The sequence below is a fragment of the Equus przewalskii genome, chromosome 1 (genome assembly GCF_037783145.1).
Source record: "Equus przewalskii isolate Varuska chromosome 1, EquPr2, whole genome shotgun sequence".
NCBI lineage: Eukaryota > Metazoa > Chordata > Mammalia > Perissodactyla > Equidae > Equus > Equus przewalskii.
Window position 1 is genome coordinate 7,310,955 of NC_091831.1, and position 15,730 is coordinate 7,326,684.

General features: G+C 43.6%; 2 protein-coding genes across 16 annotated transcripts in view; one reads left to right on the forward strand and one right to left on the reverse strand.

Moving 5' to 3' along the window:
- Positions 1-950, forward strand: part of DHX32 (DEAH-box helicase 32 (putative)) — a 58,198-nt gene extending 57,248 nt beyond the window's left edge. For all 12 annotated transcript variants that reach the window (XM_070568010.1, XM_008526005.2, XM_070568628.1 and 9 more), the window contains one exon: positions 584-950. In XM_070568010.1, coding sequence (XP_070424111.1) covers positions 584-755 — 172 coding nt within the window. In that variant the 3' untranslated portion in view covers positions 756-950. The remainder of the gene's footprint in view (positions 1-583) is intronic.
- Positions 906-15,680, reverse strand: BCCIP (BRCA2 and CDKN1A interacting protein). Of its 4 annotated transcripts, XM_008525869.2 has the most exons (7): positions 15,528-15,678; positions 11,174-11,248; positions 10,393-10,473; positions 5,569-5,658; positions 4,580-4,767; positions 2,760-2,931; positions 906-1,352 (listed from the first exon to the last, which is right to left on the reverse strand). In XM_008525869.2, exons 1-7 carry the CDS (start codon positions 15,672-15,674, stop codon positions 1,182-1,184), a joined length of 924 nt encoding a protein of 307 aa, XP_008524091.1. In that variant the 5' UTR covers positions 15,675-15,678; the 3' UTR covers positions 906-1,181. The 4 variants fall into 4 exon arrangements, with proteins under 4 accessions (XP_008524091.1, XP_008524099.1, XP_070425817.1 ...); XM_008525877.2 differs by lacking the exon at positions 11,174-11,248 and having other exon boundaries at positions 15,528-15,680; XM_070569716.1 differs by lacking the exon at positions 5,569-5,658 and having other exon boundaries at positions 15,528-15,674.
- Positions 15,681-15,730: the final 50 nt, after the last annotated feature.

Here is a 15,730-nt window from a genome sequence, read left to right on the forward strand (position 1 = left end):
TCTTCTCCATATACTTTTAAAGATCATTCTAGCTGCTAAGTGAATGGATTGTAGGGTCAGTAGTGAGAATGAAGACTAGTCTCTCAGAGGGCACTGCAGATGCTGGGTCCGTTGGAAGGTACCACTTCTACTGGGGCAGAGTGATGTTCTAAGTAGGAAACAAGAGTAACTAATAGGGGTCGAGCTTCAGCAGCTGGATTTGGAATGGGATCAGTTAATGAGAGAAAGAGGCAAAGAGACTGCTTCTCTCAGCCACTGAAAGTTCTCCCAAGCATCCGATCTCATCCTTCACATACTGTGACGGGCCTCAGGGGAAGTACCAGTTTTCCCCAGTGGTCAGAGTGGTGGGCATCACTTCTGCCCTGTGGCCTAACACTAGAGAAGCCACCTGATCCTAGAAGTGCAAGTGGATTGGTTCCATGAAAACGAGAGAAAGTATTTAGTCTGCAAAGGCAGCGCAAGACACTGAGGAGTTCAAAGTAAATACCAGTCCTACAAATAGATTCTCCAGGGCTGGGAGGCGCCCAGACAAAACGTTTGATGTCGTTCACCAAAAAATCTTAATTTTTTTTGTTTTAAACAGATTTATGCAACTGGTACCACAATACTACTTCAGTAATTTGCCTCCTAGTGAAAGTAAGGAGATTCTACAGCAAGTAATGGATCACCTATCAACTATCTCAGCAATGAAAAAGGAACAGAAAATGTGTGAGCAGTGCCCTGAAACTACTGAACAAAGATGCACTATACAGTGACTCTTCAGAACCTCCTACGCAAAACACGATGTGCAATAAATATCCCAAAGTCGGCCTAACACTTGGTCCACCAGAGCAACGCGCAGATATTCGACGTGAAGAAGGGTATCATACCCCACGTGGGATAGTCTGGAAAAATAACACTGTATATTATTTAAAAATAAAAAAACAGAAGTTTTTATTGAGTTCTTTAAATTACTACTCCATGTTTTTCTTCTTATTGGGAAAGTTTTTAATCAACCGTTCATAATTTGACCAAAATTCAAAAACAAAGATATTTTGTAAATGTGTCACAGACACAGGTAACAGAACCCTACTTTTTGTAGAGGACCTTAATCTGAATAAAGTCAGAAGTTTTTCAATAATGTCCACTGAGTTTTCGGTAATTTTACAAAAACAAGCACACCACTGTCCATGGGAAATGGGTTAGATAGATAGATGTTCTTTCAGTTTATCCATGATTTCATTCATCTTGTCGCCTGGAATTAACATCACAGTTCGCAAGGGCTTCATTGGTACATCATCAAAGGACCATCTGCCTCCCAGACAAGTGTCACTCTCCTCCTGCACGGAGTAGCTGAACTTCAGGATTGCCTTCTAAACCAAGTAAATAACCATAAATTAAAATTTCATACGACCTAAAAACAAAACTCATTTAATCGACAAAAAAGAACACTGTATTTGGCATATGTTTAAGTAAGAACAACAGCTAAAGGAAGCAAAACTCAGAATAAACTAAACTCAAATGGGACATTCAGGCAGAAGTTATAAAATGCTGACCAAATAGAGTCTTAAAACCTATGTGAGGGCTATGGATAGAAGTGCTCCATTTCTAAGAGGCCAACAAGCAGCTACGTGATAGGAACATTACTGCCTGTTTACACAGTCACGTGCCGCACGACAGCATTTCGGTCAACAACACCACAAAGACAAAATCCTGTGAGATTAGTGCCGTACAGCCTAGGTGTGTAGTAGGCTATACCATCTAGGTTTGTGTAACTACACGTTCTCACAACAAAAGTGCTTAACGATGAACTTCTCAGATTCAGAACACCGCCATGTCATTGAGCAATGCATGACTGTGTGCTGTTTGTAATTCTGAAGTCACTCCTTCATGATCTCATTTAATTCTCAGTCTTGTGACAGACAAGTGAAGTTAAGACATGATATCTGACAATTAATGAGAAGAACTGTCTTCACATGCTGGTCTTTCCCCACTGTCCCACTGCTTCCTTGGCATAAAGCTGTTGTGTGAAAACAGGTAGGTCTGCATAACCATCTTACAACACCCATGCAAACTTCCGTGAAACGGTCTACCGGACATGCTGAGGCGTAAATTTTAAAAGCTGGATTTTCCTTATTTAATTCCTGATCTACCCTCAGTGCAGTGCTTTAGTTTTTAGTGGAAGCCTCCAGGAAAATATGTTCCCCTCAGAGAACCGTTTAACATTGTTAAAAGGAGGGCGCTGTGAGAAAGAAGAGTCTCTGGTGTCTGGTTGTCCATCGCGGCACGAGCTACCTTTCAGGAAGGAAGTGCTGGAGATCCCACCAGTGGGATGACATTGGACTAAGGGCAGAGCAGTGTGGGAGAGCAGGGGTCCACTACGGCTTCCACACCGACTGGCTACGTGACCTCAGACAATGGCTCTGAACTCCGTCAGACTCAATGTCCCCATGTGCACACCCAGGCTAATGCCTCCCTCACGGAGTGGTCTGAGAATTAGAGATCTCACAGCAAGCATATTATAAATGCCTGGTCACTATCAGCACATTCACCGCTCTCCTCCCCCCAACCCCCATCATCACCAAAAGCAGGGCTGGGGAGCCAGTGACGACCTACTAACAGCCAGGCACTGCGTCAGCTGCTAACTGCTGGGGATGTGGAGAAAACAGAGTGGCCACACTCAAAAGAGCAACATAAAATGGGAGAGCAACAAATCCTGATTATTGTCAAGAAAATCCTTATTTACAGTATCTAAACTAGATGAAACATGATAAACTTACCTCATAGAAGAACTCTTCCTCTGCATTTGCAAACATTAACTCGACCTTCTCTTGGTTGCTCTGCTTCTTTTTAGAATGTTTTCCTGCTTCCACGAATGTCTTGCTAATCAGTAGGTAGAAGCAGCACTTCCCACACGGCTTGTTGGTTTTGTGTGCCTCTGCCAGTTCTTTCCTACAAGGCACACACAGGTTTACCTACTGGGTCAGGTGAAATCCATCAACAAACCAGAGCAAGAGAAAACCAGAGAGGCCCCTTCAGTGGGTTTTGTTGTGACATGGGCTTAACGACTATATATTAGATCTGGACACTTCTAAAGCCATGCCTTTTATTTATGTAGTCAGTCGCACTTTTGATTGATTATGGCAGTGCTTTTTATAATAAATGGTATGATTAATCTCTCAGATTATAAATAGCAACTAACAGATGAGTCTCAAATTCACTCAACATCACTGCTCTGCCTGTGCAGAAGCTAAAAATATATAAGAATCTGGATTTTTTAACAACATTGAACTGAAACACACAAAGGCACACAGCCATAACCAATGCCATTAGAGCATGTGACTGCTACAGTCTCCAATCACTAGGGTCTGGGGCTAATTCTCAACATAGTGCAGAAAAGGCATGGCAAGAAATAGATACCCTAAATTCTAGACTAGTCAATGGGATGGCATGAAGCTTTAATCTTTTTCCTTGTGAAGATTATACATGACCCTGTCCATCTGGCTAAACAAGATGTAAAGAAACTCAGAACAACCCACTTCAGCTTTCTTTAATAGAGGATCAGGAGAAAGCAGGTCACCCTCCTATGAAACCAAACAAACATGAAATCCAGCTGATCAGAAAAAAGACAAAGCAAAACAAAAAACACTTATGGCACCAGAAGTACAATATGAGTGCAGCTGAGGTGTGGGGTGAGAGGGAGAATGAGAGTAAAACTAAAAAGCAATGATCTATAAAAGAAAAATGGGAAATGTAAAGGTTTCCAGACTCATTACATCACAAAATATTAAAGGGAAACCACAATGTAAGCATATGACCTCTGAGAAATAATAGTCTGTAAAGCCCAGGGGACCCGTCTGTATTTTTGTCCTCCTCTATTTCAAAGTACAGATAACACCAATTCTTAGCTCTTCTTACATTTAAAATATTTTTATAAACCTAAACTCTTGCATTAAAAAATAAAACAATGGCCCAGGCCTGGTGGCCTAGTGGTTAAGTTTGGGGTGCTCCGCTTCAGCAGCTCAGTTCAGTTCCCGGGCTTGGACCTACACTGCTCTGTTAGCAGCCATGCCGTGCTGGTGACCCAAATACTAAGGAATAGAAGAAGACTGGCATGGATGTTAGCTCAGGGCAAATCTTCCTCAGCAAAAAAAAAAAAAGTAAAATAAAACAACAAACCCTGAGATGCTAGAGACAGTATTGAGACTATGGTTCCATGAGTTATAAAACATCCCAATGAAATTTAGGAATCTTACTCAGTTTCTGTTATTGTGGTAATTGTTCAACATTCTATTTGTTACAAAAATCCATCTGTGAAGAAGGTGAAAACCTTTAGTTAAATAGGGGGTAAAAAAAATCTATTTTTATATCATTAAATCCTTAGGATTATTAAGAATATTGTCGCAAATAATTAAAACTCTAAAAAGCCAATTAATAATGTATGCATCTCACAGGATGTTTCTTCCACTCTCACCACACTACACTGTTGCTTAAACCAAGGGTAGCATTCTTTCTATACCAGCATATTCCACTTAAATCACATTTCTGAATCCACTTAGGAAAAAACTACCGTTCAAAGGCATTTTCCAGAGTCTCTTACTGAAGCTGCTGGTGCATGGGCAGAGCAATCTGTGGAGGAACGTTAATGAATCTTTCACTTAGTAGAAAGCCCACAGGCTTGGTGGTGTCATTTAAAAGCTTGTCCAGCTGTTCAACCATGCTCTTTTCACAGTTCTTCTCACAGAAGCTTAGAATCAACTCTTTAATTTGTTCAGCACACTGGGTACCCTAGAAAGCAAAGAGAAGGTTTGCTTTTTATTACAGGCCATCACTTACAGGAGAAAACCTGAAGGTGACAGCTATCACTTTTTATCTTACAGGTAAGGGCAGCAGTTTCCTGCCATAGCCTTTAAAACCCTCTATGTCTTCAGCGTTGATTGCTTAAGTACTTCTCAAAAGTAACTACATCTGGTTATTTACCATCCCATGATCACTGGTAGGAGAGGCTTACAACTAACACTCAGACACATGGGAATAGCAGTTCTAGTCTATTTCATAAAGACAGATGGAAGTAACTGGAAAGTTCATTTAAAAATTAAAGATAAAGCACAGCCTGCATCTTATTCTGAAAAGGGTAAGCAGCTGGTTTTCACTTTTTATTAGAACTCATCAGTGAGTCAATAAAAAGAGATGAATGAAAACACAAGTCAATGTCACTAAGTGCTGTCAACTTCTGGAAGCAATGAAGCCTCAGAATATCCACAGTACACAAGGAGCAGAGACAATAGCTGCAGAGACAGCACAAACAGCTCCTGTGTCAATACCAACATCAGAACTAGTTCCTAAAAAGCCAGACGACAATTCTCTATACCACAGGAAGTAAGTAACTTTGACTGCGTCCAAGTTATTCCAAACAAAACAAAATAAAAACACCTGTCATATTGAAAAAATGATTATAATAAGATTTCACAAGAGCACATATCCTCATAGTTACTATCATCTGATATAAAAGGCACTTTCATCGAGTATCAAATACAAGTGGTTTTGGCCTTCAGAATAACCATTCAGATGCCACCCACTGAAACCAACCTTTCTTTCAGTTAAATTTAAAAGACTTATAAATCCAAAAATCTCATCTTCATCCACATCGTCATCGCTGTCTTCTGAAACATCCGTTTGCTATTTTAAAAAGAAAAAATAATTTTTAATTTTATATTTTGTTGGGAAGAAGTATGATACCAGGTCTCGGGATCTAGGCCTCAATCATCTTTTCACTCTTCAATGTTAACTTTATTTCACTGTCCTTACCTTAGGAAGCATTACACACTAAATACTATGTGGCCTTGTTCATATCACTTCGCCTCCCTTGAATCTGTTCCTCCTCCTACATTCCGGATGATCTCTTCCTGCTCTAAATTTCTTTATACTAGATTCTTAAGACATTTTTCTTAATTAGATTCTCAATATATTACAAATCCAGAACAGATAAAAACTCATGAAATAAACCATTTTAGTCTGTTTTCTAAACAATCTGGCTGGAACTAGCCCTTGAGTGCTTCTCTGCAGGTCCACAATGTTGTCTCACCTAAAATTCATACACTTCCAGAGCACTAGCCAGTCCTGACCATTGGTGAAGCCGAACAATGCCTGAGTGCCACTTATTCCTACCACTTGGGGAGGAGAGAAGAAAAAAAGAGGGCAAGAAAGGAAAAGACGAATTAAGAAAACAGAACTAATGTGAAATGGTTGACTCCAACTCGAACTTCCTGGCTCTACTTTGACAGCCCATCCCCCGGAGGCCTCAATGCAACATCCACATTGTCTTCCACAGGTTGCTTGTTTGTTTGTCCAGGCTGTAAACTCCTCTCACTGCATCCCTAGCACGCAGCATGGCGCCTGGCACAATTTAAGTCTTCGGGGAATATGTGCTGAATGAATGAAATGAAACGAGGCTGCTGCTTTTCCACCGAAGCACAGCAGGGGTCCACAAGTGCCCCATCTGTCACTGGCCTTGTTCTGTGGAAAGGACTGACAAAGCTCTGCCACACCCTTCAGCACCACTGGTTCAGCGAGGGATGGTGGACAGCACCAAGGCCCCCCAGTGGCCGGGCGCTTCAAGGCAGAGGGCAGAGAACAGAGTGGAACCTGCCTCTGTGGGCACAAGAAGTCAAACCAGACCAGAGATAAACGAGGGGCCTGGGCACACTGAAGAGAGCAGAGGGAGGAAGTGGCTCCTGGACGTAAGCTCACACTGCCATTGAGGGGGACCTCGGGCAAAGGGGCTACCAGGCTTTAAAACAAAACATTTCTGCTGAATCTGGATGTAAAAGACCATCAGTTTCTTCCTGTGGGAACAAAGAAGGGTGAGTGGCTCAGGTAAGGCCTCAAAGACTTAGTAACTAAAACTACATGCCAAGATGAGAGAAGTCTCAAACTCTACAAAAACGAGAGAATACAAAAGTAGAGAATGAGAAGGTAACTCAGGAGGGCACTAACGGTTCCAGCGAGAGGACCAAGGGCATGTATGCTGATGAAGGAGAGAGGGGAAAGAAGTACAGAAAAAAGTATAGTAGTCCACCCCGTCCGCAATTTCACTGTCCGCAGTTTCAGTTACCCACAGTCAACCGCAGTCCAAAAATATTAAATGGAAAATTCCAGAAATAAACAATTCCTGTTTTAAATTGGGCACCGACCTGAGTAACACGATGAAATCTCACACACCCCAGCTCTGACCTGCCCAGGACATGACTCATCCCTTTGTCCAACTTATCCACGCTGTATACGCCATCTCCCCGTTAGTCACTTAGTAGCCATATCAGTTACTGGCTCAACTTGGGTGGGATCACAGTGCTTGTGTTCAAGTAACCATTATTTTACTTAATAATGGCCCCAAAGTACAAGAGTAGTGATGCCGGCAATTTGGATATGCCAAAGGGAAGCCATAAAGTGCTTCGTCAGAAGGTCAGACCTCCGTTAGAAGGTCAGTAGTAGCCTAACGCTACATCAGAGTGCCTGCATCATTTACTCACTTCATCGCATCACGTACCATCTCACACCATCACAAGAAGGGTAAGTACAGTACAATAAGATATTAGAGAGAGACCACAATCACATAACCTTTATTATATATAGTGTTTTAACTGTTCTATTTTATTATTAGTTGTTGTTGCTATTCTCTTACTGTGCCTAATTCATAAATTAAACTTTATCATAAGTATGTATGATAAGAAAAAACACAGTATACATAAGGTTTGGCACTATCCCTGGTTTCAGGCATCCACTGGGTCTTGGCACATATCCTCCATGGATAAGGACAGGACTACTGTAATATGTAAACCAGCCTCCAAGATCAACATTACACAGTTTCTCTGCACCTCAGAGGACCCCAAATACTGTGGCAAAACCTGTGTAGTACCAACAGACTTTAAAAGGCCAGGGGAAGAAAAAAGAACTCTCAGTGTCAAGCCCTAAGAAATCCCCAAAATGGTCACTTGGCTCACAACCAATGAGCACTCTCCAAAACACTCAACACTCCTCTCCTTGCTGGGCCCGTCAAACCATCAAGGAAGCACCACACGGGGTCTGCCTCTCTGTGTGGCTGGGGTCCCAATCATATCACAGTCTCATCCACAAGCACCTGCCTTCCCAGCAAGAACCCCTCATGCTCGACCCGACTCCTGCCCCCGACTATGCCGCCCCTTACCTCTCCTGAGCTCTTCATTCAACACAATTCTTCTCAGTACCTAAGTACAGAGCAAATCCTTACATGATACTTCACCCTTCGATTGCTAGGCTCTCGACCCAACCACGCACATGCAGTCTGCAGCTCTCTCCGCCCTTTTCCCACAGCCCTAGGGACTGCCTTCTCTAGAAGAGTCCAAATCCCCGAAGTCCCAAAGGCTCTAGCAAAAGCTCTGGGCAGGCACTCTCCCAGGGACAAGGCTCTGTCCCTGGGACACCTCTCGTGTCTCTGTGGAAGCCAAGGAAGCCACAATTGTAACTGTGGAGTTACTTGTGTAATTATCCAATTAAATGTTGAATCTCCCCGTTAGAGAATAAGGTCTTTCAAGATAAAGATGACAGCTTCTCGTCAATATCCACCAGGTCACAGGAGGCTAATCAGCCGGAGATCACATGAGTTTGATGAAAGAGCAGACAGCCTGCTCTTCCCCAGCGCTGTAATAAAAGGAAGCTACCAGAGGAGTTACTCCTCTCTTTTCTTTATATTTAGTGCCACAAGGTTACCAATGTTGTCAGAAGGTCTGAAAAGCGTGCACTGTATTCAGAACAAAGACGGTGGTGACCCTATCAGACAGTTTCAGACTTCAGTGGAGTACTGGGGGTAAAAGCCAGATCAGGGTGTTTAGGAGGAGAAAAGGTGAAGACTGTGAGTATAAACTATTTTTCAAGAATTTTGGCTTTGAAAACAAAGTGAGATGGCTGAAGTTGAGGTAGTTGAAACATTAGACTGAAATGCAGTTATTTGTTTTGTTTTTATGCTAAGCTAGATGGTAAGTGCTGGCAATAGGAAAAAGACATCAAAAGCGACACTACACATAGACAGTACTTGCCATGTGCCAGACATTGTTCTAAGCACTTTACTCTCAGCAACTCATTTCGTTCACCCACCACCCTACGAAGTAGGGACCAGCATCATCCTTGTTTTCAGAGACAGAAATGGAAATAAACTAGCTCGCTGTGACAGACTGTATTTTCCACAGGCAGCTGCACCGACATCTCCTATCCCACAATCTCTGACAAAGGGACCTAGGCACTCCTCCTGTCGAGAGATGGGGTCTCTGTGCCGGCCCCTTGAACCTGCATAGCCCTTTGTGCCTGCTGATCAATGATGGAAATGACCCTGTATCATAAAATGCTCTGCACTTCCACCTAGTTCTTTTGGGCCAACCGCTCCTGGAACCCAGCCAGTGTGCAGAGAGGCCCACACTGGAGAGGAACTGAGGCCCCTGGCCCACAGTCCCAGCTGGGCCCCCAACGAAGAGCCAGCACTAACTTGCTAGTCATGTGAGTGAGCCACCTTGAAAGTACATCCTCCAGACCCCACTAAGCCTCCCCAGCTAATGTAACACAGAGCAAATATGAGTTGCCCTCACTAAGCTCTGTCCAAACTGCAGAGCCAAACAGATGACTGTTGCTATTCTGAGAGACTAAGCTGTGGGGCAGTTTGCTAGGCAGCAACAGACAACTCAAAGAGCCACCAGATGGTAAGCAGCAGAGGCCGGATTCACCCCAGTCCTGCACCCTCCTCTTCCAAATGCTCCCTTCTACTGCCTTGCTCGATACCACTCCACTGCACTTCCTTCTTGCTCTCCCATCACTCCTTTGCAGGCTCTGCCGCTTTCCTTCCTCACCCAAGTAACGCTGGTATTACCACAGTATGTGTCCTTGCCCTCCCTGGGCAATCTCAACTACTTCTATGACTTCAATCACCACTTATCTGCTGAAAACACCCAGGTCTCCAGCTGCTGCGCACTGTCTCAATCACATGTATCACAGGCAAATCAACTCAAAATGTACAAATCCAAACCCATGCTCCCCCTCCTCACCTGATCTTCCTCCATGATTGTGATCTTGATTGCTCCAGCCTAACACTTGGGAGTCATCCTTGACTCCTTTTTCCCCTCACTCTCACACCCAATCACTCACTAAGCCCATCATATTTCATCTCCCAATATCTTCCGAATCAGCCCACTTCTCTCCTTATCCATTGCCACCACCTGGATTACTGCACTTAATAACCCTGGATTACTAGAACGGCCTTCTAACCAGCCACCCTTCCTCCAGCAATACTTCTCTCCAACTTGAACTTACGGGCTGTTTGCTATAAATGAGGAGAAGCTTAACGGGATAAAGAACTAATTTAAGCAGAATAAACACAACTGTCCTTCTTACCTTAATCACACTCCCGATATGGTTCTGTTGAATTAAGAGATCTGTTAGTTCTGCAGTGTTCACAGGAGCCTTTAGGAAAAGCTAAGAGGAGAAAAAAAGATTATTTTAAATTAAAATCAAAGCATGAGTTTTAAAAAAAACTTGTAATTTATATATTCAAATAAAAATAATGATATTTCAATGATTTGACCACAAAGATGACCCAGAAAGCAATCCCAAGAGGAAAGAAAAAGCCCAGGAGGATTAAAGCAGCTAAAGGCACTGAAATTTGGGAAGAGGCAGTCAGTGGTGATATCCAAGGTGTCGGGCAGGAGAGGAGGAAGGACATAGAAGGAGGACACTGGTGAGCAGGATACTGGAGGCTAAAGAGGGTGGAGAACCAAAGCCGTCTAACATGGGCTGAGGAACAAGCAGAAGCAGCAAGCATAGGCTTTGCAGCACCAGATGGTACCGTCAGTGATATGGCTGTTGTGTAAGAATTCCTCCACCTCACAAAGTTTGGATGTGAATGAGTGAAAAACAGAATAGTAGCTTAAGCAATAAGCAGATGAAAGGGATGGTAATTTAGGACACAATGTTAATCAGAGGAAGAAGTCTGGGATCTGAGGCACAAAAAGGGGAATTAGCCCTGGAAAAGAGGAGAAACAATTCTTCCTTCCAGGCAAGGCAGAGATAAGAATGGGAATTCTAAAACAGAAAGGATGAAATTTGACAGAGCTTGTGTTGAATGGCCTGAATTTTCTTAGAAGAGCAAATTTATGAGTAGAGTAAAAGACAATACCTGCTGCAGTAATTTCTTAATTCCATCATAATCGTTATCTGAGATGGAAAAAGCTTCAAATTCAATGTTCACTTCCTGTAAATAACACACAAAATAGGTCATCATACATAACTTTCTAAAATAATTCAGCCGTTATTTTCCACGTTACAGATTTTTCTTTTTCTTCTACCTCCATTTTTTTGGCTTTTTCTACAGAACATGCCAGAAAAAGGACAAGAAGAAGAAAATGTTACCTGCAGAATTTTAACTGTCTACGCTTCATAATAGGCAAACATTGCCAAGACTGCCATCTGCACAGATGGCAGATGACAAAGCACCTTCCTACCATTTCCTCATTTGACACAAAAGCCTGAGAAAAACAAAACACTCAAAGCGATGCAGTTTTAATGTTGAGAAAGTCTGCCCTGGATAAAATCATCACAGCAGCCACAAAGAAAAAAATTACCATTGGCCTGACTGCATAAGGGTGAGCAAAGAACAAAATTACGCCCCAAGTCCCCGGAATTGCCTAGAGCTTGATTCAGCCCACGGAGCCGAGGCTGCACTGCATTCCCTGGCAAACAGTCACCAAGCACCACCACGTCCCGAGCCCCACGCCTCGAGATGAAACGGTGAGCACAGCAGACGTGAATGATCCTGACCCTCATGGACCTTATGGTTAGTGGGGAATTAGACATTAAGGAAATATACATGGAAGTAAATGTAAAGTTGCAACTATACATGCCATAAAACACAGGTGCATGGTGCTGTAACATGAAAAATGGAGGTCAGAAAGTCAGGAAAGGCTTCCCTTAGAGAAATGACACTTGAGCTGGGAACTGAGGACAAGCTAAGAGAGTTCCTGGCACAGGGAAGAGCACATACGAAGGTCCTGAGGCAGAAAGAAATACGGTGAGTACATGGGACTAAAAGGTGTGTAGCTGGGCTCCCTGATCTGTCTCTGCAAAACAACGACAGAACCTAAGAGGTGATGCCACTGAAATATCCCATAAAGAAATGAAAGTATTACGCCACGCCAAAAACAAAACCTTAGATGCTTTTAAATGCTACACAAGGTAAGTACTTGAAGATCCTAAATCGTACCTTGGAAAGCGACACACTGAACTTGGGACTCTGATGAAATAGTGTACTTACACACACTTTAAGTTTTGCAGGTTCTGGAATTTGGGGTCTTGGCTAAAAGAGGCCACAGACGAAAATCAGGCCCACTTTGCATTGCCATCTGGACAGTGCACACATTTAAGCACTCCTTTGGCTGTTAAACCTGCCAGGGCCTGGATAACAGGCCAGCTTACAGACTTCAAATCCTGACTCTCTGAAGTAGGCTCAGCCAGATCATGTGAGCAGCAAACCCTGAGGGGCAGGTGCGGGGCGGTGTTCCAAACAGGATCAAACTAAACCCAACAACAAATTGTCATCATTCAGGTCTTGAATGCATTCCTTAAAAAATAAACAAATTCTTTAAATATGCTCTTCTAGTGTTTTTCTCTTGTTTAGATAGAAGCCTCAGCCCTCTGTCCCAGGCTATTATGGCACCACTACTGCAATGGATACCAAATGGATCATCTGCCCAGACCCCTTTCCCTGGGTATGGGCTCCCCATTCACACAGTTTCAGGGGCAAAGCCATCTTTGTAAAACAGAGCCCTGCCACTCACCCCCAGGTGACTTAGAATCTAGAATTAAGACTAAATATGACATCTAGCCTGCTTGCTCTTTTGAGTGAAAAAATCTCAGAAGCTGTTGGCATTTTCTATTTTCTGCTACACGGAGTAAAAATAGAAAGAAAACCAAATATTCTGAATGTAACAGAGAAAAGCAAAGCAGAGATGAAAAATGTGACGGACTTCTCAGGTTCTCTATAGCATTCCAGGCTCAGGGACCCAGTCAATTCCTGAGGCCTAGTTGCATGCCTGCCCTTGGAGGTCTAAGATACCCTTGGTATCCTTGCCACAAAGTCCCCTTTCTACTGAAGCTACCCTCCAAGGGTTTCTATTAAGCACAAGCAAGTGTCCTAACCACATGACCACAAGAACCCTAACTAAACATGCCTAGTTCTTTTCTCCTCATCTTTCACTATCCCCACCTCTGTTTCTTGAAGTTCTTATAACCACGTTCTATTGCTACTCAGCTGGCTGTCTCAAAGCCAGTCACCTTGTTGTCTTTTAAATTGGGCTCTTTGGGGCTTTAAATAACCATCCTCATTTCCTTCCTTACTTATACATCACCTTGTTTCAAAGAAGATCTGAGGCTGATTTTGAATTTCCAAAATAACACTGATGGATTCTACATCAGGGAAACGAGCTGTGGATGAGTGAACAATTCAGAAAGTGAAAGCTTCTTTCAAATAAACAAAGGATCAATATCCTTTTTCAGTGTGTTTTCAATATCTTACGTTTTGTACAGGGATTGCCCTAAAAGCCTTAACAATTTCTTCAGTCAACAGTAATACATGCCAGTGGTAAACACTACAAAGAGTGTAGAGGTTAGAGAGTTAAGGCTTATTGCCCACCCCGACTCCTACTCTCCAGAGGTTACTGTCAACAGTAAATTTTTCTTTCAAGAAATTTTCAACACATAATCAAATATGTTTTCTGTTTCTCCTTTCTCTCACAAGGACTGTACTGCATGTGCTGTCTTCACTTAATTTGCTGTGTGTCCTTGGTTGTAAAATAGTGATAATTCCTAACTTTACAGAGTTGACATAAGCATTAGAGTTAATATAAAGTGCATGGAGGCGGGAACAGCATGTAGTATCATCACTACCAGAGGGTAAATTCTCACAGGTAGAATTACTGAATCAGGGAACATACACATTTTAAATTTTGATAGATATTGCCAAATTGCCCTCCAAAGAGACTGCACCAACTTATACTCCCACCAACAGTATATGTAAGTGCCGTACTCTCCTACATTATAACATCAATGATGGTTATCACACAAATTTTTATCCGTGGCAGTCTGATAAACTATCCATGTTAAGGCAGGAAGCACTGATTTCTATAACCCAAAGTTAGTAAAATAGCCAATTAAAAGTGTTCAAAGTGAAAAAATGGTGACACCTCATTCAAGGCAAGGGGCCAAAGTTAAGAGATGATTTGTAAAGGAAAGTTCTGTTCACTAGATGCATCTGTCATACACCACCCCCTTCCCCGGCCACAGTCTCAGCTCTAATCGTGCACCCCCCCTTCTCTGTATTCCCCCCAACACACACACTCATTCTGAGTAATGTTTTATCTCTGACTTTATTTCCCATCACTCTCTTCTTATTCTGATCCAGCCATACTGGCTGCCTTTCTGTCCCACAACCACGATAACTTGGATTTTCTTATAAATGAAATGGGAAAGTTCTAAAAAGGAAAGTGAAAACAGACCTACATGTTAAAAAGATCTCTCTGGCTGCGGGTAGAGTACATATTCTGGGGCAACAAGAAAGGAAAAAGCCTTGCCACTAAAAAGTTACTACCTGTATTCCAGGCAAGAGATGATGGAGGGGTGTGGACTCTGATGGCTGCAGAATCAATGGGGAAGAGTCTGGATATTAAAGGTAAAGCTAACAGGATTTACGGAAGGACTGGCCGTGGGATGAGGAAAAGGGAGGAATTAAAGTTAACTCTCAGAATTTGGGTTTGAACAACTGGTAAATTTGGGGGCCATTTACAGAAACGGCAAAGATTAGAAGCAAGGGCATGAATGACAAATTCTGCTTTGGACGTGGAAAGTCTGAGCTACCTGTCAGACAATCGGTGATTTTAAGGATCATTCTGGCCTAATCATCCATTCAACAACCATTAAGTACCTAGAATGCCAGGCACCACGGTAGCGTCGGCTGCCCCGGGGAGGAAAAAACACAGCTTTGCTGAGATCTGAACAAGGAAGGGAACCCCTGCAGGACAAAGCGGCGCGCGGAAATGGCTCCCGGCAGAACCGAGCAGGTGGCCTTCGCGAAACCGGAGAGGGGGCTGTGAGCGAGGCAGCCCCGCGACCCAGGCGGAGGGCTGCAAGGCGGGCAAAGGATGGACTCCGCAGGCCCTCGCTGGCTACTACGGATTTAGGACTTCGGCCGAGAACTAAAGAGAACCACCGAAAAAGTACTGCGGCGGGTTTTCTTGGGCGGGTGGGAGGCGGCCGACCCGGCCCGGCTAGTACTTTTGAAAATAACTTCTGCGGCTGCAGCGTGGAGAAGACCGAAGTGGCACCTCAGGCGGAACCTTTTATCACCTCCAGCTTCTGCTCGCAGACCCTCAGGAGCAGGGAAGTCGCCGCTCCAAGCAGCTCACACGTTCCCCGGGCTCCGGTTGCCAAAAAGCTTTTTCCCACATATAAACCAAACTGAGGTCGCGTGTGCTCCTCACCTCGTCGACGATCTCGTCTTCATCCTCTTCTTCCTCACTGTCTTCGTCGTCTTCGTCCTCATCCTCGACCTCATCTTCCTCTTCTGCCTGCTCCCGCGGGACCGAGGCACCACCGCAAACAGCACGCCGCTTGGGCCTGGACGCCATGTCTCCGTCCTCAGCGCGCCTGCGCAACGTCTACCCGCCCGCCCTTCCGGGCCCAC

Coding starts and splice junctions, on each gene's coding strand:
- BCCIP (XM_008525869.2), bottom strand. CDS start 15,674: ATGGCGTCCAGGCCCAAGCGGCGTGCTGTTTGCGGTGGTGCCTCGGTC. Junction 4,768..5,568: donor TAAATTTAACTGAAAGAAAG/GTTGGTTTCAGT, acceptor TTTGCTTTCTAG/GGTACCCAGTGTGCTGAACA. Junction 2,932..4,579: donor CCCATGCACCAGCAGCTTCA/GTAAGAGACTCT, acceptor TGTGCCTTGTAG/GAAAGAACTGGCAGAGGCAC.